The sequence below is a fragment of the Poecilia reticulata genome, linkage group LG13 (assembly GCF_000633615.1).
Source record: "Poecilia reticulata strain Guanapo linkage group LG13, Guppy_female_1.0+MT, whole genome shotgun sequence".
Taxonomy (NCBI): domain Eukaryota; kingdom Metazoa; phylum Chordata; class Actinopteri; order Cyprinodontiformes; family Poeciliidae; genus Poecilia; species Poecilia reticulata.
This window is the reverse complement of record NC_024343.1, coordinates 21,481,995-21,507,273: the sequence shown is the minus strand read 5'-3', so window position 1 is coordinate 21,507,273 and position 25,279 is coordinate 21,481,995. Positions and strand designations below refer to the sequence as shown.

At 36.9% G+C, this 25,279-nt stretch overlaps 3 protein-coding genes across 4 annotated transcripts; 2 read left to right on the top strand and 1 right to left on the bottom strand.

Moving 5' to 3' along the window:
- Nucleotides 1-404: 404 nt before the first annotated feature.
- Nucleotides 405-4,046, bottom strand: mmp13b (matrix metallopeptidase 13b). The gene is made up of 11 exons (XM_008425997.1): nucleotides 3,851-4,046; nucleotides 3,649-3,759; nucleotides 3,327-3,454; nucleotides 3,087-3,235; nucleotides 2,872-2,997; nucleotides 2,628-2,783; nucleotides 2,417-2,537; nucleotides 1,821-1,954; nucleotides 1,580-1,739; nucleotides 1,345-1,448; nucleotides 405-759 (listed from the first exon to the last, which is right to left on the bottom strand). Exons 1-11 carry the CDS (start codon nucleotides 4,022-4,024, stop codon nucleotides 659-661), a joined length of 1,464 nt encoding a protein of 487 aa, XP_008424219.1. The 5' UTR covers nucleotides 4,025-4,046; the 3' UTR covers nucleotides 405-658.
- A 7,235-nt stretch (nucleotides 4,047-11,281) lies between these two features.
- Nucleotides 11,282-18,276, top strand: mmp20b (matrix metallopeptidase 20b (enamelysin)). 2 transcript variants are annotated; one of them, XM_008425996.1, is made up of 10 exons: nucleotides 11,282-11,463; nucleotides 13,262-13,500; nucleotides 15,177-15,325; nucleotides 15,570-15,695; nucleotides 15,783-15,941; nucleotides 16,046-16,178; nucleotides 16,285-16,418; nucleotides 17,124-17,280; nucleotides 17,621-17,724; nucleotides 18,123-18,276. In XM_008425996.1, the coding sequence occupies exons 1-10, from the start codon at nucleotides 11,329-11,331 to the stop codon at nucleotides 18,221-18,223; spliced, it is 1,437 nt and encodes a 478-aa protein (XP_008424218.1). In that variant the 5' UTR covers nucleotides 11,282-11,328; the 3' UTR covers nucleotides 18,224-18,276. The 2 variants fall into 2 exon arrangements, with proteins under 2 accessions (XP_008424218.1, XP_008424217.1); XM_008425995.1 differs by having other exon boundaries at nucleotides 16,037-16,178.
- Nucleotides 18,277-18,724: 448 nt separating this feature from the next.
- Nucleotides 18,725-24,013, top strand: mmp20a (matrix metallopeptidase 20a (enamelysin)). The gene is made up of 10 exons (XM_008425994.1): nucleotides 18,725-18,844; nucleotides 19,762-20,018; nucleotides 20,108-20,256; nucleotides 20,362-20,487; nucleotides 21,013-21,174; nucleotides 21,269-21,383; nucleotides 21,462-21,604; nucleotides 21,829-21,985; nucleotides 23,184-23,287; nucleotides 23,612-24,013. Exons 1-10 carry the CDS (start codon nucleotides 18,725-18,727, stop codon nucleotides 23,710-23,712), a joined length of 1,434 nt encoding a protein of 477 aa, XP_008424216.1. The 3' UTR covers nucleotides 23,713-24,013.
- The last annotated feature ends 1,266 nt before the right edge of the window (nucleotides 24,014-25,279 follow it).

The following is a 25,279-nucleotide window of genomic DNA, read 5'->3' as shown; positions in this document are numbered from 1 at the left end:
TCAAAAGTATTTGAATCTTTGTAAAATATATTTTTTCAGTGTGCTTTACAATAATGTTGTAAATACTGTAAATATAAGTTTTTCATTTTTTTTCTCAGGTTGCAGCCTCAAATTTCGATGTATTTTAAGATTTTTTGTGACAGACAAACACCTGCTTAGCCAGTAAGTCAAACAATGACACATATTTTAATATGTTTCTACAAATGGAAGTTTGAAAAGTGTCAGGGCAGGCAGTAAGTGCATCAGTAGTAAACACACAAAATATTCCCACCTGTCATAACTTAGATACTAGAGAAGTCAGTCAGCCACACCAATGAGGAATGCAACAAAGAAAATGAGACTTTATTTGGAACATGTGTAAATCCATGTAAGTTGAATTTAGTCAATAAATTCCTACAGGTGAATATCTGTTAGAAAACATCCAGTATAAATAAGCAATTCATGCAAAATAAATAAGTAAATTATAAGTTCATGAAATTCTGAAGAATCACATGGAATTCTGTGTCCAGCACATACACCTATCTTTTGACAACATTTTTTTTTTTTATACCCTAAATCTGTTCATTTCCATACCCTGGTGTGTTTTGTCACATCCCAATTTGTCTAGACGGTTTATCATCTGTTCACATACAGTCAGCTGGATCCATACATAACAGTTCTAGCAGTTGAGGAAGGAGTTGGTCCTCATAATGCGGATCACCTTCCTGAATCTGAGGCTGTACTCGTACTGCAAAGTTTCGTGGAAGAAATACAAGTAGCCTGCAAGAGAACAAAGATGAACAAATGTAAGTAAATGACAGAATATAGAAAACATAAAATATTCACAGGAGTTTCTTTAAAGGAGCTGTGTAAATATTTTGCAACATGTATTTCTAAGGTTGGAAGCTGCAATAATTTAAAAATTCTCTACATTCTCTACTTTGAAAGATGCAGCAGATTAGAGCTTCTGCTAATTTCCCGAAATACATAACAAGCCATTTTTGGTGCTCGTTTTAGTGTATTTAGTCTATACTGGAAGGAGTATAGACTCCTTATTTAATCTATTAAATAAAGAGGGATGAGTAAAAAAAAAAAACTTATTCTTAATATAGGATTCTATATTAAAGGTTTATAGTTGCTGCATCATCAGTAAGTAATTTTTTTAAGTGTTCTGTGAAACAGTATTTGTGATTCATGTACAGAGATTTCAAATCATTGCCACAAGTATTTACTGGAAGGAAGGTCAAAAATAAATTGGGATCCTTTGTTCTAAATGAACAGATTCAAGTCCCATATTTCATTGCTACCAATAAATATTACACATTGGATCATTAAATGTACTGAATACTGAGTTTTGCATATTACCCTGATAGAAGGTGACAGCATCAAACTCATCATGCATTCCTGGAAAGTCGTCCTCAACGGATTTCGGAAAACCAGCGTCCATGGTGCCTGTTGCTTCATCGTAACTGTAAGTAACACAAAATGTACAGAAATACAGAGAATGAATAAAGAGTTCAAGAGACCAAGCTGTGAAGCACAAGAAATTGATGCTTGCATTTTTAGTACCACATTCTGTGTAACATGATCACCATCTTACCTAAAGTATTCTTCATCGACAAAGAGCAGAGTTTTCCCTGTGCTTTTTATATGCACAGCTGCATCTATCTTTCTAACTGATTTGGGAAGACCAAGTTTGTGTATGTACTTTGGGTAGCCATCCACAACTGCATATCCATTCAAGGCCCACATACGGATCCCTGGTAGAACAAACAACAGGGTATTGGTGTTACCTTGTGTGTGGTATTTGTTAGATAATCAAACATTTATATTTAACCCACCACTAAATATGAAGACTAAATCCTTCTCTGGGTACTCATACGCTGCATCCACTTTTTTTGGCAGGGTGGGCCATGTGGACTTGATCAGCGTCTGCTCAGGTTCTGCCATCTGTGGATGGAGACGCCAGTAGAAACTGCAAAAAGAAGCAACGCTGAAGACAAACTGGCCAAGCATTCACAAAGATGTTACAGGCGGGGAAATTGGGACAGGGGAATAACTGAAACTGGTTCAGATGAAAACTGGATTTTTGTCCGGACACATTAGCCTACATCGCAACAAAAACTGTGTTAAATCAACAATGACAAGGTTATGTCTAAGCTGCCACTAATTGTTCATCAAATGAAGCGCAGGATTAGATAAAACTCTGCTGGGTCGAGATGAAGCGTTTCATGTGACAGTTAAAAAAATGGACTTTGAAGAGTTAGTCATCATTGGATAGTGACTTCTTGTCATTGTTATATTTTCCAGTTTCACTACTGGGAAACACTTTACTCATAATGAGGAGTTTGGTTTCAACGTGAGCCATTGGGACGATGTTCATCGTTCATCCATCAGGTCACCTGCATCCGATGAATGTCACATGCCTTCACTTTACCTGTCTTTGAAAATGAAGGTTTCTCCTCGTAGTTCTGTCACAGCATCAAAACTCAACTCAGGATCACATTTGTTAGGCGCATCGGGTTTTGGCTTTCTTTTTCTGGGATTGGGGTTGGGACCTGAAATTGAAATTTACAATAGCATGAACAGACTTTCCTCATGCAATTATTGTACATTACCATTTCTGACCAAAGTTTCCATTTGCCCACCATAGAGAGCTTGAATGCCTTCAATGTCATCTTCGGCCAGTGGGAAGCCAGAGGTGAACGAGTAGACCGGGTACATCAGGGCACCTGCGTCCGATGAATGGGACATACCAAGTGCGTGACCCAACTCGTGGGCTGCTACAATAAACAGATTGTACGCTGCAGAGAAAATACATAGAATTAAAACCACTGTTCTTTTGTGACAGAATTCGGTTTGCTATTAGTTATATTTCTGTATCGTAGTCACCTGATGAATCTTTGGTCCAGTGTTCATCCTCATCAAAGTGAGTGTCTCCTCCAATGCCTGGGCCTGGAGGGTAGGCATGAGCCAGCAGCCCATCAGGTCCATCAAATGGATTGTAGTCACCATGTTCTTCAGTACAAGAGGCAAAATTCAGCATGCTGAACCTAACATGAACCATTTGACATGTCTACTTTATAAAAGTCACAATGCTTCATCACCTCTTGTTCCAAAGCTGATCATAATGTCTGCATTGCCATCATGCAGCTTCTTGAAGTTCAAAGGGGTGACATCTGCCCAAACATTCAGTGCGTTTCGGATTGCTCTGTCTACATCAGATTTCATCAAATCGGGAGTATAATTCACAATCCTGAAACATTGGGGAGCATGAGACAGTCAGAACATTTTTCTTAAAACATACTCAAAATATCAAATTCTCTTCTCAAGGATTTAATAGTTACCTGAATGTGACATTGGTGTTTTCCCATTTGAGGTGTCGAGGGAAGTGGTTGTACTCCCCAACATCTGGTACACCACATCTGGGCAGCTTCATGACCTCCAGGGTGTTGTCATCAAGATTTCCAGTTACCTTTGCAAGTGGAAAAACAAGAAAATTGGGAAGATGTGTCAATGCCAAAACTTTGCTATTTCTAAAGACCTTAAAAGGATGAAAACTTTTTCCTTGTGTAAAGTGTTGTTTATGCAATTTACTCTTAAAATGCTGATGAGAAAAGTAAAGAACCACAAAAAAGCCTAAATTAACAATTGCACACTTCTGGTTACCTGAAGCTTGAAAAATTTTTGCATTTGCTGGACCTTGTTCTTAAAATCACTTGATGACGACTGTTTACTTTGGAGACCAGTTGGAAGACCATAGTAGTGACGCAGGTATTTCTGTGTAAAAAAACAAAACATATTTTATGGCAAATTACAAGAAAACACTTAATTAAACATATGAAGGAAAAAAGGTTTACAAGAATCTCACCTCAGCTATTAAGAGGTCGTCTATCCTGACATTTTCTGTAACAACGTTTTCTTTTGTCCCAGTAGAAAGAGGCAGAGCAAAGGAGTATTGAGCCAACACCGGCAGCAGCAGCAGCAGCAGCAAAGGAAACATTGTTGTTGACACTGAGTTGTCCAAACAAGCCACTGGCATCATGAAGCTGTGAGGGGTATTTAAAGTGTTTTGCTCAGCTGCCCACCCCAACCCCCCGTGATTCATGCAAAAGTACCTAGCCACTTCCTTTTTTGGTTGTACAGGAATGTGTATGTATCTGCAAAACTACAGTGACTGTATTGAGTAAACTTCTTATTCAACATAGAAACTCGTTGATGAACCCATTGCATTGACTTAGGTGATTTGAGAGCTGATGTTTTCTTCAGTAAAAATGTCTCATCAGTAGATATGACTTGTAGAAGAAATATTTGGATAAGGATAATTTCCTCTTTTTTCTTTTAGCAAAAAAGGGAAATTACCTTCACGTTGCTGTGTGTCTTATGATAGTCTTGAGTCTATTTTCTTATTTTAGAGTAAAATCTGTGACGCATGAGTAAGAAACACAACAAAAAGATTTATGTCAATAGCTTAAACGGTAGCCCTCCAGCCTCATCTATTTAATTCAAGCATTTCCTGTCGTACTTCAGCATCCTCTTAATATAAATGTTTCCATGTGTATTAGTGTTTAAATCAATATAAGTATGATGAATTATAAATGTGTTTTTTGCCTTCACCTCTCAAGATAAATCTTTAACAAAAAAATAAATTTAATTTGAAATTTAATTTTTGCAGAGTTTGCAAATGTTTTTACCGTAATTTATTTGTCAGTCCTTTCACTAAGCTGTTTAAGTTCACATTCATCTCACATTCAGATTTTCACTCAAAATCTTGCTTGTTAGCTAACTGCTTTGAAAGTCTCAAAAAAGCTTTGAGCACTAAAAGTTTGAGCAAAAGAAATAATTAAGTTTTGCACAACCTAGAAGACTGCGACAGACTGGCAACCAGTCCAGGGTGACCCCGCCTCTCGCCCGGAACGAGATGGGCACCAGCAACCCTCCTGACCCCACTAAGGGACAAAGGTGCAAGAAAATGGATGGATGGACGGACAACCTAGAAGATCTTGATTTATCCCTTGATGTATTTAGGGAATACTGTTTTCAACAGTATTCAGTATTTGTGTACAGTATTTGCAATGCTGACAGGTATTTTGTGACCTGTGAGCTGGATTTAGAAACAATACAGAGAGTAGTAGGAGTTATAAATGTCATTTTTAAAACTAAATTTATCACAACAGACCTGAGATAGATTCAGTTCTTGTCACGCTTAAATAAATTTGAGAAAAAGCAGATTGACATTGAGCATAAGTTACTCCTAACTTTTTTGTTTACATCAAACGGCCATGGTTTTTATAACTAAAGCTAAGGGAGTTCATGTTTCAGCTGCAGAATTTGAGCCATTCCAAGACTTTATTCTGACGTTACTATTAAACCAGACGGAAGTACTGCCAAATAAGCTGTTTAGCACTGAAACTTGTTGAGTGAGAAATCAACATTATGTGAACTCCCACTTTTAAAACGTGGGATATGTTCTTAAGAAATTGGGAATTTCTTTTACAAGTTGTTTACAGGAACAAGATCTTTTTTTTTTTTTTTAGAGTTGTGATTCAGCAACTCCATTTGCTTGAAAAATATGAATCACTCAAAATTGAATTATATTCATTACATTATAACTGAAATGAAAATGTTTGTTTTCAGTTGAAATATTCACTAAATGATGTGATTTCAACATCGTCCATTGGTCCTGTTTTGTTCTGTATTTTAGTCTAACAAAGCAAAGCAAGAATATCACCACCTGATGTTCTGACATGTAAAGACTTGCTGCCGTCTAAAGCTACTATTCCACCACTGTCTGGGGAAAACAACAGAGGTATGTCATTATCCACTCACTGCATCACAACAAGAGGATTCTTTAACTTCTAAAACTGTCACATTAATACTATTTTCAAATATTAAATTAAGTATTCTAATAATAACAAAAAAAAACAATAACCACATCAAAGATACACCAGAAAACAAAGTATTTTGCTTATAATGTAAGAATGTAATACATTTTGTTTGTCATAAACAGCTGTTTATTACAAAACAGCCTGAAATGCATAAAGATCGAGCTATAAATCGAAATCGGCCACATGATAATCCTTGATTTATTCGATTGTAGCTTTGTACTGCTCACACTTTCTGAACTAAGCTGACACTCAGAACGTTATGTCCAACTTTTTTTTTAATATTGTGTTTGAAAGTATATAGACAGACAACCAACTTCGGGATCTGAAACGGTTCCGCTGACCTGGACTTTATTGGAAATATGATGCATGTCTAACAATGTGACTACGAGTTGCAACATCCTGTGCAGACAAATATTTTTGGAGCAGCATCAGTGTTTAGGTGGTGGTTGACAGAGTGAGTCTGATTCATGCAAGGGGAAGTTAGACTCTTGGGGGATTTTTATTGTTATTTTAGCTGCAGCAACCCCACACAAACAGCACCTCAGTTCAAAACCCTTGCAAACTGCCATACAATAATCATAAATTGCAGAAAGTTTTACATATGACATTCAAGTAAACAAAATAAACACATTTGCAGTTTGATGAGAGAAGAACACACGCTCTAAGACATGGGATACACTTGTTTTCTTTCAGAAAGCAATGACTAAAAGACATGTGCTAAACACCATGATGCCTTTAAGTCACTACCCATTTCAAGGACTTTAATGTTGCAACTGAACAGGAGCCAGTCAACTTACTATTTGTATACAGTGTTTCCTCTCAAATACACTTTTCCGATTTTTGCTTTTATCAATCCCCTAAGATTTGGTAATTAACAGTAAGTTTAACTGAACAAACTTTAAATGATCCTTAATCTAACTGACATGGTGAGTCAGTATGATTTTACATAGAGGTTGCTGAATTTTAGACCTTCTTGGACTCTTCACAGGACAAATCAGCAGTTTTGTTCAAAGCCACTTGGTTTTCACTGATGTTAATTCCAGCGGTGCACAGAAAGACCACTACTGGACTGCAAAATAATCCTTTGATGATATTGGTGTGTAAAAATGTTTTGTTACACTGGGTTCAAAGGCAGCAATGCAGTGGTAGAACCTTTCTAAAGGTTAATTCAATTTGCTCAGCACTAATGAGATGATATCTGGAACACATCTCTATGAAATAGACCTGTTACTTTGTAGACACAGACTTTTAAGTAGAAATCTTTAATTTAGCCTATTTTAAATTAATGCTGTATCAGCAGTCGGACTCAGTCTTTAAAAATGGATCAGTTAGTTTACATGGGTACAAGCAAAATCTAACAAAAACATTTAAAAAATAATAATAAAAATACAATACTGTAGGCTTAGAATTACGATATGTTGTGTAAAGTTTTAGGTTGAAATCCCAAGAACTGCTGAGATCTACATTTTAAACAAAGAAAAAAAAAGTCTTTCCCAACACTAGAGGGCAGCAGAGACTCGGCGCAAAAGCTTTGGATGCTTAAACTTTGACTGCAATGACTCCAGTCTCCTCTTCATGACCCAGTGTTTGCACAATTCAGATCAATTTAGGGGACCAAGGATTTTACATAATACTCTCTGCATAATAAAAATGTGCTAGACCTTATGATCCATGACCTGTTTTTGTCATTGCTGTCATTATATATTGAAAAGGAATGCTAGTTAGGATACAGTAAAAAAGATTACCTGAAACGTTGTGAAAATCTTGAAGGTTTTCTGATAAATTTATGGACACTCGGTGTAATCTTCATCTTAGTCAACCTTTATTTTAACAGCAATACAAAGATTTGTATTACAGTGTCTTACATCACCACTAAGGGGAGCCATAGATGTCTGTGTCTGTGATGATTTCTATGTAGTGGGGAGATCTGCATGTGGACTCAGGATAATGTATTCACAATTTGGACAATGCTATGATTTCTTACTCTTACTTATTAATAAAGTAATTCATCTGTTAGATTCATGGGGAGGAAACAGGAAATGGGTGCTTCAGTTACTAAAGAAATGAAAATGAGGAGGTGGTATGGTATATAAACAGATATTTGTGCTCTTATTTACTCACATACTTTGTATAAATATGCACTATGTTGTCATTAGCAAGAGTTTCCAAGGCTTTTTAAAGTACAATTCAGTTTTTTTTAATATTACTTATATTTGTTCAGTTATAAGTTTACAGGACCACAAATCAGATTGTTGTGGTTGACGTCGTGGCTCAGACAGTGATTGATGGTCCAACGGTGCAAGATCTACTTTTTTACTGCATCAGCAGTCTGCCAGAGATAATTGTCAACTGGGAAGTCAAGCTCCTGCCAGTTGATTCACTGAAAGCAACTTTTTATGAGAGCAACATTTCTTGGTAGCTTTCTGTGTTTACATCTCACTCAATTTTCACTGGTAAACACTGAGTTAATGTTGCCCTCAAAATGTCGCAGGACTTTGTTTAACAGACAGAGACTGTTCAAACTTTCTGCTGCAGACTAAATATTCACAAATTCAGATGATCAGTTAAGCTCTTGTTCATTTTAGAAAAATCCTTAGTATTTTCTTCAGTTTTTTTTTCTTTTTTTAGCTGAGACTCTTTCAGATTACTGTGCACTGAGATAGATTAAAAGGTCCAAATCCTAAATGGGGGGAACGGTTGACCAACCAGTGTTATGCCCCAGGTCCTCTGCAGCCGGTAGTAATGAACTGACATCTACTATGGACTGCGATATTTAATAGAAGATTACGGAATGAGTGGTACGTTGTAAAAGCAACGCTGCAGCTTCTCAGTTGAGTTCACATGCAAGTTCAACAGCTAATCTGATAAATATGGTAAATATAACAGCATGGACAGTGGAGGTATAATGATGGTGACAGACTTCATTCCTTGGAAATCCTCTGATGACTGGACATTGTAAGACACTCCTTTGATTCTGCAATTGCAGCAACATGAGCTGGAAGCTCACATGTCCCTTGATGTTGGTGGATCGTCGTTTGTAATGTGTAAGAATGATTCATACTGGAGTTGGTGTTTGCAAGTTTATTGCCAAATTATGATGAAAACGGAGCCAAGATTACAGGTAAGAGTAGTTTTATGGCATAAATATTTCACAGGCTTCCAATTTAATAATGTTTCTCATAAACAAAATAATGATAAAAAAAATATTTAATGTTTATAGTAGAAATCCAGAAAAGACACTTTGCATATAATCAAAATATTTTTGTCATATTGTTGAGTAAAATGAGGACTTAATTCTTTTGGAAAAAAAAATTGTCCCCCATTTTTATATTAATTAATAAGGTAACTACAGATACTTCTGACACCTGTCTACTGAATTATTACCTCTCTTCACATTTCTCATGTATATAAACAAGATCAAAATATGTCGATAGACATCATGGACAAGACTATAGATCTGAACAATGCTATGATCGGATTCAAGACCATCAACAAAAAAATTAAAATAGCCATCAGTTTTCTTCTGCCCAGAACTCCAAGAACCTGTTTTTTGGTGATAATAATGTGAAAATTGAAATATCCATGCTAGGATTGTATCACTGGAACCAAAGTCACAGAGAACATCATCTCAAACTCATTATGACAAAATGGATCATAATCATGGAAGCCCCCCTGCTCTAGAAGGCACGTGTACTGAACTGTGCTTCACTTACAGAGTGAGGAAATGCTCCAGTCACTTACAACAGTATAACCCAAACAATGCAGAGTTTCCACCTCCATCAACCACTGAGGCCCAAATATGAGGCTTCGGGCTGGTTTTGTGGAAAGGCCACGAGTCAACTTTACCATTCCACCAGTGTCAACAAACCAATAAACAACGTCCTTTAAAAACTTGGACAAAAAACTCAACCACAACACCAAAAATGAGTCACAGATGGGTCTTTAAGCATGAGTGGAGACAAAAGAACAAGACCATTATGGTCATGGAAAGCCCAGATCGTCCTTCTACTTACAATACAACAGAAAATCTGTGAAAGGAGATGAAGAAGCAGCCAAGAAATGTAGCAGATGTGACAAAAGGACTCACAAAAGGAGATGTGTGTGGACATGTTGACTATATCTACACACACTTAACACACCCACATTCGCACCATATAGATCAACAGCAAGGTAAGGCACGGCACTGCAGATCAAATATTTACTAAATTTTTTAAATCTAAATTGCAGACATCATAAATCTGCTCTTGGCATTGTGGAAAATCGACCATATAACAGTTTTACTCTTCATGTTCACTTTGCTTCGGTCAGCATGGACAACATGGTTGGTTCAAGTTCGAGTCAAAATAACGTAAGCATTGTGATTTTACAGCATTCACCTACCATTATTTCTCCAATACAAAACAATATAAATGGAATTTCCTAGTATACTGATATATGTGAACAGAAAAACTACCTTTCATTCTGCGTTTGTTGCCATCGCCTGATTCTGAGAGTGTAATTACTCAAATGTTCTGAAGGGTCTCTCCCCTCTTGTAACCTGGCAGTTCAGTGCTGTTCTCTCCGCCAACAACACTGTTTAAATCCACTTCGTAACCTTGTCTGTGCTCAGACCACCAAACCGTAACAACTCAAATTTATGAAGTCTTGGAAATGTTAGCTCGGGTTTTTCTGGAGAGGAATGCTCTCAGACCCATAAAGCTTAACAATGACCAATCAACTTTAATTATATCCCAAATTCGCTGCAGCACCACCCTTGCCAGACTGGGCAACCTGGCTGGTGGCCATTTTGTTCTGCGAAGGCCCTAAATCCACCCTGCAATTTCAACTGCCTTTTCATTTCTCATTGAAATGTTCTTACATGCAATTAACTTGGACAAGAAAAGGCTTTTATGGTGTTATTTTGGGAGAGCTTTCAGAATGCGTGGGATGAATAGGTCACAGTGTCGCATCAGTGTGCAAAGAGTTTGCTTTAGTTTCATCCACAGTTTCTGCTAAAGAAATTATAAATTTGAGATAAAATTCCTATTCGTCTATAAATGTTGTCGATGGCAAAATTTTTGTCCTGTAACATTTTGTTCTTTCAATAGGCAATTTCATCCCCAAATAAAGATGAGTGAATCCATGACTTGTATTCTTCAATGGTCCTCATGCATATTATTTCAGTGTCCTGTGAATTTACCAACACATAGAACTCGCATAATTTGCAGCACAAGTTGCATCTACGTAAATCACAATCGCTACAAGTTTGTCACATGATAAGAAAAATGTTCAAATGACTGCTTTTCTGCTGTCCCTTGCACTTGCTCTCAGCAAACCCCTCCCTAATTCCACAGGACTAAATGAGGCTTTCCTTGGATTTGCAAGCAGCATGAGTCACAATAAGTATTTAAAAAGGCGTTCTCATTAGCCAGAACTTCTATCTCCATCGTGGGTCACTACACGTCCTGTCAGAAAGCCTGAAATGTCTGACATGCTGCTCTCCTGCTGCCTCCTGGTCTTGCTCTTGACTGATTCAGGGTTCACAGCTCCTACAGCTATCCCGGAAGAAGAGAGCTCTCCTTCACCAGAAACAGAGTTCGACTTGAAGCTCGCCACAGTAAGTGCATCATTGCTTCAACTGTGTTTTAGACCTGTGTAAGAGGGGAGGGGAGTATGTATAGTCAGATTGCTTTAGAGCAATTTATTTTATTTAAAAAAAAACTGTTTGAAATTACATTGGCTTTTACTGAAAAATTCTTTGTTTTTATTAGATTTCAGAAGCCGGTGTAGAGCGGTATTTGTGCATTGCTCAACAGATTTGTTTGTAATCATATTTTATTTTCCTCAGTTGAAATTGAAATGCTGCTCAGTTAAAAACCAGACTAACAAAACAAAAATGCATGCAGTTTCTTTTTCTGCCCAATTGCATGTCGTTTAAAAGACTGTTCCAGTCCTCCACTTTTATTAATATATCAGGTTTGGGTTATGGGTTTAATCTAGAATTGGCATACTTTTTCAAAACCCCAGATATTGATTAGACTATCTTATGATGATCATTAAGTTTATGAATGAGAGTGATAAAAATAACAACTTATAGCCTGCAATAGCAAAAGAGAGATCTTTATATTGAAATGTACATATTTATTTTAAAACTCTATATCTGCTTTAAAAAGGTTTGTCATTTATAAATGAAGAACTTTAAGGGCAAACAGTCGACTTTGGTTGGCAAAATATCTACTAATGTACAGGTTCACTCTATTCAGAAGGTTGGATTTTTACAATGAAGATACAACAAGAAAGCGCTGTAGAGTTAGAAATTCAAAAAGCAGGATACCAGCAGGAGTTGGATATCCAATATGACTGCCAAATCACTGTGAAAGTTCCAGATAAAAACACATGGTCAAATATAGTGGCAATTTTAAGAAGGGTTGGATATAATACAAATTAAAGGCTTTGCCACTGATTATTGAACAATATATAAGTATTTAAACATAAATATTTTTGTGACAGGCCGTTTTTCAGTGCTTCGTTATTTTTCTTGAGAGATTCCTGTCTCATTTCCTATCAAAACCAAACTTTTTGGCTACATGAAAGTATTTTTAAATCTACAAGAGGTCTGAATTATTCTGAGTTTACCACATGCAACCAGAACATGATCAACTTGGGTGTTGAGTTATTCTCAGACTGGAGCTCCAGCTTACAAAACAGAAGAAAATAGAAATTGCATACTATAGCATGACTTTAATTTCCCTTTGGTATTAATAACATTTTTATTAATAATCTATTATTAATCTGAATTCAATTCAATTTGACTTTTTTGTACTCATGTTTTGTTAAACTTTAAAATCAAGCAAATCTCTATGAAAGGAAGTCATTCACATAGCCCACCATTTCATTCCACATTTGATCAACTTACTGAAGCAGTTCTCTAATGTCTGATAGTTGAATAATACAAAAATGGAAAACTGTAAATTATGATGAGGCTTTGACTTCTTTTACTCTACAAACTAGGTCTCAAATTTTGAACTAAAGTTTGTTTAAATGTTCCCACCAATGAATCTCAGCATTGGGCTTAAAGTAATTGGTCATATACGACACAAGAACAGAGATGTGTGTTCCTTTAGCCAAAGCTGCAAGAACATTTTTTAATATATGATCATGGTTTTTCTGCTGGCATGGTTGTAATTCAGTTCAAGCAGAATTGAATCTAACCATTTACGTGCTGCAAATTAAGCTATTTCTTAAAATACTATGTTTTAACTCATGCTAGAAGATGAATCATATAGTTTTACTGTACTTCCTAAACCCCAGTCTATCCTGGACAACATGATTTTGCTCCTATTATGCTGGAACCAGTTGATTTCTTTTTGCGTCTCTACTGTTTTATTAAAGGTATCTCTTCAATCTGTCCACAGGACTACCTTCATCAGTACTACAACCTGGAAAATGATCATTTGGTGCGCATGAAGAGGAGCGAGCCCTCCTTTATCTCCAAAGTGAAAGAAATGCAGTTGTTCTTTGGACTCAATTCAACTGGCGTTTTAGACCCCGAAACCCTGCAGATGATGCAGAGCCCCCGGTGTGGTGTTCCAGATGTGGAGGAGTACAGTCATATCCATGGCACACGCTGGAATAAGAATGTCCTCACATACCGGTACTGCGTGTGGCTCACACTGATTTTACTTTTTTTTTTTTTTTTCATGTCAAAAAATAAATCAGTCTGTCTGCTCCAAATAGCCAAGCCAAACCAAATCCTGAGGCATACTTTAAGGCTAACAGGCAATAAAATTTTTGGCAGAAATAGGCAGAAGCGGTTGTCACAATTCACAGCAGCTAGCACATTTTTAGCTTTGGATTCATGACTTTGACATGTCTTGTGGGTCTGTTGGAGCGTCAACATGACCAGGCCCTTATGTAACACTGTCTCTGTTCTCTGTTCCAGTAAATAACTGGAGGCCCAGTAATTTACACACAAAATAAACATTTAATTAAGAAGAAAGCTCACTGTTACATTTTAAACTGAAGTGAATAAGATGAACCTGTTATTTCTTTATTGCTATTAACTATATGCTACCATTTTTAAAGTTATAATCTGTAAAACTGATTTTTGTTATTCTGAAATTTCTAAGTAGTTCCACATATTTTAGTAGTAGTTTTCAATTAGTTATTGAGCTGATGCTGATAAGTAAGTGGTCAGTTTGACTACAGCTTCTTGCTGGCTTGTTTGCAGTGGCCGCTTGCTAACCATTGTTTTACGTGCCACCTTAAAATAACAAACAATAAACAATGAACAATGTGTTCATGTTTTTCATAACCGTATAATATTTCCAAATACATAACTATATGTTCATTGTAAATCAAAATCAACTTATACTTCAAAACTAAAACTTCTGTCATACTTATTTCTATCTTAGTCTGTATGCTATTTGTTATACATATTGAAAAACATGTAATACAGGAAATGAAGGGATATTCAAGTCCTGTCACTTCTCTAAAGGATGTGTGTCAATTTTGATGAGCTCACACTGTGAATAGTGTTGGCTAGGATCAGTTTTGTGGAAATCATATTGTTCCGCTGGGTCTTTATGTTAACGTTCTGTCATTTTTAAATTTCTTGCCGTAGCTCAGGACTGGCTGACCAACTCAGAATGAAATTCAAATTTTCTTCAGGTGCCTCCAAACAGTCAGATAATTATAAACTGCAATAATCAGACAGCATAAGTTTTACTTTCAGTTACAAGCTTCCCTCATACCGAGGTGAGGGAATCATCTGGCATAGTATGAGAATATGCAATGTTCTTATTATAACATTAGTGCAGCTTTTCCAACCAGGATTACTTTGTCAAATTATATACAGTATGTTACAGTGTAAAATGCTTTGAAAGGTGGTGTGAGAGCATTATATTCCTGTGGTGTCATTTTTTCTTACCTTATTGGCACAAAATCTAGGTATGTGAAAGGTCAGGAATATTCCATGACTGGTGTCCTAGAGCTTTTAGATTTCTCTCTGCTTCAACACACCTAAGTCATATAATCAGTTTGGTTTTCTGGAGAACCTGACTGCAGACTGAGGAGATAAGTCTGGTCGCTGGTCACAGCATTTACCTCTGACCAGGGACACATTAACAGCTGCAAGACACTGGAGTTGAATACCCCTGCTCTATTGAGAAGTGATATGTATTTTTTGTGGCTTTAAAAGTGACCCTTTAAAATCCTGGCTTATTTCATGTACTTTATAGGAAAAACAAAAGTGCTATTAGTAATTTTATTCTTACCTACAGACATGGTATAAATTAACAGCAACCCTTGTGATTTGTTTTCTCTTCATAGTATAGGCAGATACACCAGAGATTTGCGGCACAGCGTTGTGGACTCTCTGATAGAGTCAGCTTTCCGTGTTTGGGCCAGAGCCAGCGGTCTGACGTTCGTCAAGACAAACAGCCACAATGCTGACATCATGGTGGAGTTTGTAACCTATGGTAAGTCCATCATTGGCCTCGTGTTGACAGTGGCAGCAGATGACAGAATATCAACAGAATGTAATATAAACATAGTGGGGATCAACTTAGGAAGCCACAGTAGTAATTTAACAGATAACCGAGGCAGCGTCATCGTATGAACACTGCTGAACTCATTCAGGTGAGGTGAATGGACGGCTGTAATTTGGAAAATGGTTTTCTCTGTGGTTCCTGTTTCATGTTTGGCCTGGATTATGTTCTGAAGCGCATGGGGATTTTTATCCTTTTGATGGCCCCAGAGGCACGCTGGCTCACGCATTTGGCCCAGGCATGGGTACTGGAGGAGACACGCACTTTGATGATGACGAGCGCTGGACAGCAGCAGATGCAGGTGCTGAACTCAGTCATACAAGACGAAGCTGAGCAGAACAGCAGCAAACATGGCAGTGTTCGTCTCAATGCCTCTGTTCTTTTTCAGGGTATAACCTGTTTGTGGTAGCAGCTCATGAATTTGGCCATGCCTTGGGACTTAGACACTCTAGAAACCCAGAATCCCTGATGTATCCAACTTACAAAGCCTTCCATCCAGCAAACCTGCTGTCCAGAGAAGATGTAGCCAATATCAAAGCACTTTACAGTAAGCTGCTTTTATTTGTCGTATTTTAATGCACTACTGCATATTTAACTTGTGAATGCATTGTTTATTCTTAAATATCTCACTAACTTGTTTAGCTGTGTCAGCTCCTCTCAAGGTTGATAGAAACTTGCCCCTCAGACCGCTGTTGCCGAGGCTCATGCAGGACAAATGTGCACCAGATATAACCTTTGATGCTATAGCAACTCTTGGGGATGCCACCTTCTTTTTCAGAGACAAGTATGTGTATATTTACAAAATGAATAAGCGCATATGAATTCATCAGATAATATTTGAAAGGGATATTTACTAACATTGTCTGTTTTTAACCTGTTCACTCCATTAGATATCTTTGGATTAAACATAATGTGCAGTCTGACATAAAGGAAGGTCTCATATCCAACTTTATGCCTATGATTGAAACCAGAATCGACGCTGCCTTCTGGATACCTCGCAGATCAACCGCTTACCTTATTCATGGTAACCATGTGTCATTGCTTCCTATATAACCTGTATCATGCTGAGAATATTTCACTGAAACTACCACTTATTTCAAAACGGATCTAGGTTCTGAGCACATTTATATTCTATTTCTAATGTGGAAGACTCTAACTCTAGTACTCTAGTCAAATGCTGGTCCTGTCTTTGTATCAACTCTTTGTCTTTTTCAGGACCAGTAGTAAATAAAAATGCTAATATTTTGTAGGAAAAATAAATTGTGATTAAATGGATTTTTAATTTACTGTATAAATGCAGTTTGTAACTCCTGTGAACAGTATAAAGTTCACTGTGATCATGCTTCAAATAGTATATAGATTCTGTTTTTGACATAATTTATAAAAATGACTTTTAAATGATGTAGGTTATATTATTGCACCTTACTGCAGAAATGACACCTGAAAGCCCGTCCTCCTCTTAGTGTGATACGTAAGGACTGAGGCACCCTGGTGGTCACAGAGCTGATTTAGAGAGCCGGTGTGAGCAAAGTGAGCAAAGTGAGCAGCGTGTCGTTGTTATGAACAACACTTCTGTCACTCTCCTCTGTGATACCGGCTTCATTGTTTAAACAGACTTCACTGGATTTTTGTTTTTCAGTTGCTGCATTGGAAGAAAAAAAACATTTTGATTTCTTCGGTTTCAGTCAAAAAATCCTATAGCATATTCAAAACCCTTTTCTGTTAACAGAATCCACATTCTGGACAGTAAGAGGGTCTGTTGTGAGGGGAAAGCCAAGATCACTTTCCTTCTTTGGATTTCCAGCTTGGGTTCAAGATGTTGATGCAACTGTGCATATTGTTAAAACAGGACGTACCCTCTTCTTTATGAATGATATTTACTGGAGGTAAGGAAATAAAAAAATAATATGCTCCTGCTGCAAAAGGAATTTCCTACCTTTTTGTCAACATATTCACACATACTTTAATGTCAAATATGTCCCACAAAGTTGAAGTATTTGACATAATTATAATACTTTTGCCCAGGCAGCCATTAGCATAAAGAAACAGAGAGATAAAGCACAGATTTACTATACTAGACATACAATTTCAATCAATCAACACTCATTTGTTTACAATACATGAGAAGATTGATTTACCTGCTGATGCACAAAATACACATTTTGATCTTTCTCAGAGTGACAATTACATGAGTGTGACTTTAAATTTGTCCTGTGTCTTTTTCAGTTACAACGAGAACCGAAAGGTGATGGATTTTGGTTACCCAAGATCCATCAGTGATGACTTCCCGGGAGTCAACGCCACAATAAATGCAGCTTTTTATAAAAGAAGTGAGTACATTGCCCAACGCACCCATCCACTTGGAAATGTGATACCAAATACAGTTTGTACTGATTTAGAAGAGTCTGTAGCCTTGGGGGCTTGTTAATTTGGAATGTGGATTTGCATCTAACTTCTGCAGCATGAGTTTGGGTTTTTACAGCTTGCATATGGAGTGTATGATTTACACTGTATAATTTGACATTTGAATTCCTTTATGTGATATAGTGCAATTTTAGTTGTAAGAAAGGTTGATATTTAAGTCCAAAAGGCATCCATGGTTGTAAACACCTTCAAGAAAAGGCTTGCATGAGTCTAGACAGCAACAATTTGAAACAGGTTGAACATCGCTCTGTCTGTATGTTGTGTTCTAAAGATGTGTTTTTGTCTGCTTTTACGTTCGTTTTAGATTTCATCTACTTCTTTGTGGGACCACAAGTCTACAAATTTGACTACACCCACAAATCTATTGTCGGAGTGGAAACAGCTAATGCTTGGCTTGGCTGTTGAAAGAAAACTCGTTGAAACAGATACAGAAGGAAAATGACCTGCAAACATTTTTTTTAGGGTGAAATGTCTTTATATGTCTTTTTTTTTTAATAAAGAATTGAACACCTTAATACACATTTGCCATTTGAATGTGTATCAAATGTTCTTGGGTTGCTCTGTGGTTGGTGCCATAAATTCTCATTTTTACTATCTGTATGTGGTGTAGACTGACAAACAGACAAGCAGAAACCAAGTTATGTGTTCCTCACATATGGCTGCAGGTTTAGGCATGACTTAATAGAAAGAAAAGAGCTTTCAGCACTCATTTCTATACTCTAAGAAACACAGTTTTCCATAAATTCCAGATATAGGTGGGCATTTAGGTTACAACCACAAACCTTCAGGTAGGTCTCGCTGTAGCAATCATGATTAAACAGCTTTAGACCACGTGATTTCCCAACTACGTCATGAACGTCGTCATATAAAACCAGATGTTCAGGATGGTGAAATGAACATTGAAATATGGAGTTGGTCTGCACCTGGACACTCGTTGTGAGCTCTTTGATGTTGGTGGAAATCTCGTGGACTCGACCCACTGAGGAAGATCAGCATCTGACTCCTGATGATTTTCAGCTTGCTAAGGTTTGTTGGAAAATAGCTGTACTGCAGTCTGGCTTCATATATTTCTATGACAAATCATCAGAGAATATTTGTCATTTTTGTCATGTCCTTTAACTTTAAATGAATAGTGCAGCCATATAAAGCAGATTTCCACTATTCTGTTATTAAAATGTATTTCTACAAGGTAATAATGCATTACTTTTCTTTTCACCAAATAAGGAATTGTCCAATAAAAATTATAAAGCCCTAGTTGATCAAATATTGAAATTTATACTTAAACTATAATGTGAGCAGGGCTTTTCATTTGTTAGTTTGTTTTTGCCTGGACTGCCTCTCAGAAAACATGTGCTTCATTAACATGTGAGAACAACAACAACAAAAAAAACTAAGCTAATCAGTTTTAACCATACATTCTATTGTACAATATAAAGAATTTTATTGAAAAATATGTGCACATGTGGATATGGTAATTATTAAACAACCAGGAATTTTGTGGTAAATTTGTTAACTGTAATAAATTGTAATTCATCTCAATCAGACTTCAGTTTTCACAGCTTTGGCTTTTGTTAAAGCATGTTTTGTTTGTAGTCTTATTCTCCAAATGTCTAATGACAAAAACAATGTACATTTTAAAAATACAAGATTGTACCACAAAATAACCATCAAAAATTGAAAATAGACCACTATCCACCATAAGGTAATGTATTGTTAAAATAAAATCAAGTAGAAACCTGCAGTTGCAGACTAATTTATGGCATACTTATCAATATTTAATATCTGTATATATACATATATTAAAAAAACATTGTTTTGCTTTTGTTTCAAAATCATGCATTGCTTTATGTCTATTGCATAACATCTTAAAGTGTGAGATTGCAACATGACAAAATGTGAAGAAGTTCAATGGGTGCAAAGACTTTTCCTGTGCATTTCAACAGAGTTACCTAAGGAGGTTCTATAGCCTCAGACTCAGAAGCACAAACCACAGAAGTTCAACACGTAAGATCAGGTCTGCATCAGCCATGGAGCAGAAGGTCAGGCAAATGCAGAACTTCTTTGGCCTGAGAGAAACAGGAATCCTGGACTCCAACACCATGGATGTCATGAAGAAGCCGAGGTGTGGTGTTCCTGATGTGGACAACTATAGTTTTTATCCTTATCATCCCAAATGGAAGAACCGTACCATCTCCTACAAGTGAGACTGTTTTACTTAAGCAAGTAAAAATATTGTAAAGTTGTTCAATTTCTATTGCACACAGGAATTATGTCTGATGCCTTGTGCAGGATAGCAAAGTATACCCCAGACCTGAGTAGAGAGGATGTGGAAAGATCCTTTCGTTTAGCCCTGAAGATGTGGAGTGACGCAGCTCCTCTGAATTTCGTTAAGGTCATCCATGGCAAAGCTGATATTGTCCTCTCTTTTGCACACAGAGGTAAATCTGAAAACACATGTGAGGAGTTGATTGGCTTTAAACAAGTGTAAAAAGTATATAAACCATAGGACATTCATTCAGAAGTATTTCTGCATGTTGTTGTAGCTCATGGAGACTTCTCTCCCTTCGATGGACCTGGAGGAGTGCTGGCCCATGCCTTTCAGCCTGGTGAGGGGATGGGTGGAGATGTACACTTTGATGAAGACGAAACATGGACGACAGGGGGGCAAGGTCTGTGGTATTCGGAAAACAAAATCCATTTAATTAGGCTTAGTACTGTACTTCTGATCACAAAAAGATTAATAGCAATCAAGCATGACCAAAGCATATTATAAAGTAACCTAGTGCCCTGTCTATTAGCTACCCTTTGCTAGAACCGTGTTGAACCCTCTTTTGCCTTTAAAATTTATCTCACTTGTTTACTGATAGAATTTAGTTAATATTGACATGACAACATCACACAGCTATTGTAGCTGTGTGATGAAAATGTGCACATCCATGATGCAAATTTTCTCATCCACCTCATCCCAGAGGTTTCCTATTGGATAGAGGTCAGGTGACTATAATCTCTTTGTTGTGGTCAACCAACCAATTTGAGAAAAACCGGCAATATAGATAAATGGGCGCTCAACAATTTGGCAGTGCAATACATCTTTTTAAACCCACAAATCAGTGCAACAGCAGCTTTTTGCAATCATTTGAAGATATTTCAACTGAGTCAACGCAGATTTTTATTTTTTTTTTTTATAATTTCAGGTTTCAGCCTGTTTGCTGTTGCAGCTCATGAACTTGGTCACTCGCTTGGTTTGACTCACTCCAGAGACCCCTCTGCTGTCATGTTCCCCAGTTACAGACATCAGAGCAGCAAACAGTACACTCTTTCCACTGACGATGTACTGGGGATCCAAAGGCTTTATGGTGAGGAACACATTTTATTCTCAATGAAATATTTTCTGAATAAAAAAAATTAATTGGGCAAATGAAACACAATGTTTCTATCTCTGTTACTCAGGCAAACCCAAAATAGAAGCTGAAAATCGACCTAAAGTTCCAAAGAAATGTGATCCCATGTTTGCATTTGAAGCGGCTGCGGTGATCCAAAATGAGATTGTTTTCTTTCAGAACAGGTACCCTGTGCATCACACTACACCAAAGTGTGCTGAATAAGTTTTAAGTGTAGCTCTTCTTTTTTTTGATAAATCCAGATTCATATGGATGAGAACAACAAAGTTGACTTACTGGAATCGGCTGAGGGAAGGCCACATCCGCACATATTTACCCGACATAGGTTCTCCCGTTGATGCCGCTTATGACATCCCAGCCAAAGGCGTGGCATACCTATTCACTGGTAAAGTAAAAGGCCCTCTGCAATGCTTTGCTCAGTCCGTGTCATCATGACATGGCTGGGTTTCCAGCCCGAGAAGGCGGCGCTACGCCCAAATTACAGCCTTTTGCAACTTAAGCGTTGCAGTTCATGCAAGAGGCTTGTCGATTTTGGCATCGTCTGTGGTATGTTGGTGTTTTTCATTGTGTCTTCGAAGTGCATACACACAGCTGTGTTTTTTTTTTCAGGTCATAAGTACTGGGTGGTGCAACAGTTAAAGACACGAGGCACAGCTGGCAACATCTCAGAGTTTGGTTTTCCGTCCAGCATAAGGCGGGTTGATGCTGCCGTTCATGTTCCAGAATATGGAAAAACCATGTTCTTCATCGGACAGTTTTATTACAGGTAAATTAATCAAAGGTTTTACATTTGGAATATTCTTCACAATTTGAGACACAATTTGAAAACATAGTTCCCAATAATTAAATGCTACAATATGTACTTAGTTGGGAAAGTCTCCCACTTGTGAGGCCTGTAAGACAGCTGTTCTCGGCTGTATTATAGGAAACAAAGTTCAGCAGATGAAAATAATTTAACAGTTGTTCATTCTCAAAAATAGAGATTTTATAATTATAATACAGTGGATGTGTACAATTTAAACTCTCTGTTAGAATGCCAGTTTAGTGTAATGTAAGAAATTAAACACTTTTCACATTTGTTGGGTTATGGATCCCCTGCATTTCAACTTACAGTACAAACAAACAACATAAAAGGTGAAATAATATAAATCTCACCCTTCTTGAATTTATTCCTACCATCAGCTACATCAGATCTACTTAACCTAAAACATTTTGCAGAGAGGTCAGAAAGGGTCAACGCATCTTATCATACAAAATAAATATAGAGAAATAGAGAAAAGCATAGAAATTCTGCAGCATCGTCTTTACACAACAGCAATGTAAAGACAGTCAATGTTAATTGGAGGCAATATGACTGCAATATTAAACTTTTCATCCAATTTGATGGCAAGACAAGACAGAAACTGGTCAGAGATATTGGAAAAAAGGCCTGTAGCAACACTAATGAAGGTACGGGAAATTTTGACAAAAAAGACTTCATTTTTTATTCAATGAATAAAAAAACTTGGGGTTTTTCAAAGTGGAACAGTACACCTTCAAATATTTGCCAGAAAACTGAAGAGAAATTTATTTTATAAACTTCAACAAGTTAACAAAGGAAAGACTTCACTGACAGAAGGAAACATTCATAGGTTGCCAGGCAAGAGCCTAGAAATATACATGAAAGAAATACTGTAGATTTACCTAATGAACGCCCTATTTTCACAGTCTAACATATTTGAAAAAGTTTTTCAAAGATTTTGAAAAGGTGCTCCAGTGAAGGACTGTACACTTATGCAGCCAGGTTATTGCATTCATATTTCTATCTATATCTCTCTCCGACACTCTGCACATAAACAGAATATGACCTCAGGGAAGCAATAAAAAAATGTTTGACATAAATTCTGCACTTTTGCTGCTTGCCTTGCATTGCAGCCAGACATTTTGAGCAATAAACTTTCAAATGCATTTTTCTTTCACTTCAGGTATGATGAGCAAAAGAGTCAGATGGATCCCGGCTTCCCCAGATTCATCCAGACAGACTGGCGTGGAATCCCGAGAAAGGTTGACGCTGCGTTCAAGTTGCATGGTAAATTGAGAGAAACTCTGTGAACCTGAGAATTTTATTTTATGTCAACTTGGGTGACATAACACAATCAGAACAAAACTGAAATATAAGCTAGACATGTCTATTTTTTTCCACAACGTTTAGGTTGAGTTTACCAGAAAAACACATTCTGGTGATGTAGGAAATACATAAACTGCACAGTGGTATAGTTATTATTTTGTTCCATCATATATTTAAAGAAAATGTATACGATTGCTTTTTCAACAGGGACATATAGACTGCATTTAATTTTTTTCCTTTTTCATAGTTTTAAACTAGAGTTCTTGGTTTGTTTTGCTCCTGCAGGCAGCATCTTCCTCCTCAGCGGGTCTAAATCCTACCAATATGACTTCAGACAGATGCGGGTGGTGAACATAATTGCAGGAAATTCTTGGCTGGGATGCTGACTTACTGGAAACCCACACTTTATGTAGCTAAAAAATAAACCTAACTACACATGTAGTTGTTAAACACAGATTATACTGTTGCATGACTGAACAGCAGTCTATGATGACCACTGTATAAAGGCTGTACTGTGTTAAGGATTTATTGTGCAATATGAAAGACATGTTTAGCATGTGTTGTTCTTTTTGTGGGATGTTTTGAGAGTTATATATTCTTCCAATTTAGCTCATTGTGAGGGTTCCCATGCAAATGCACTTAGACGTAATAATCAAATGCCAGAATAATTTTTCTCTGACATTTAGATAAAACAGAACACGTATTTTTTTTTATGAACAACATACAGATTATGTCACTGAACTCAATAAAATTTTTGGTTCATATGTCTCGCTTATTTTTTTTATAAGACAAATGAAGACATTTCTTCTTCGCTCTCCAGAAATGATGGAAACGTGTTTTCTTAGTTCCCAGGTGCCTGCAAATGTGTTTTCCAACACTGCTTTTTGAATCCATGTAATTTTATACATGCTGTGTATTTTTGTCAGTCCTATATGCTATGCTTCCATACTCTTACAAGGGCAGTACAAATGATTCCCTTATACTTGTAGAAATGAATTATTTGTAAACAGGAATATAAATCAGTACAGCTCAAAATATTTGAAATAAAATAAAATTCAGTGTACATGCATTTGATAACATGGCAGCAAAAAAACATGGAGGGTTAAGTTAGTTCTTAGGTGGGTAAAATAAACTGCATATCGTCCATTTTGACAATACTTGATGCAGTAGAATAAGGTGCTGTTTTCTGTCTGGAGCACTTGAAATGTTTACCTCTTTCAGGGAAGCCAGATTTCACAATTTTGAATTAAAAGTTCTCACTACACATTCCTGTATTACAAATAAATGATAAAACGGATTTGTACAAATGCAGGCTTGGGTAACACAGTCAACTATTTAAACCATTTGGTTAATGTTGACCTGTCTACAAACTGTGTTGGGAAATGTTTAATTTCTTTGTTTGGATGCGGCAATCTTCAGAGTTGGTGTCATAAAGTTTGTTTGGCCATGAAAGAGGAAGTCCAAGAAAAAATAATACCACATATCTGAGTGACTGCTCTTGAACCCCAGAAATGATAAATTGGCATTCCAAGACTATACAGGCTTGAGTACTTAAAAATGGTCAGAGGATGGAAACAAATCCTGAGACATCTGTTGCCATCTTGACTTGAGGTGAAAATTGTTGCACTGTGCCAAAACTTCCAGACACAAACTCTTTTCCAGATCCTTACAACACTGTCAGAATTTATTTTGTTTCTCCAGAATTACATCTGAAGAATATTGTCAGTGGGCTTCTGTATAACTCAAAACTCTGAAAATTAATATATTTGCTCACTTGGATATGGCACAAAATAGAAAATGGTACAACTATAAAAATAATAATTTTTATTTATGGACTGGAAACTTTAGGTAGCTTTAAAAAAATATTGAAACAACAGAAGTGCCAGAACTGCCCTCTTGAGGTTTTAGGTTAAGAATTGCAGAATACACACACACACACACACACACACACAC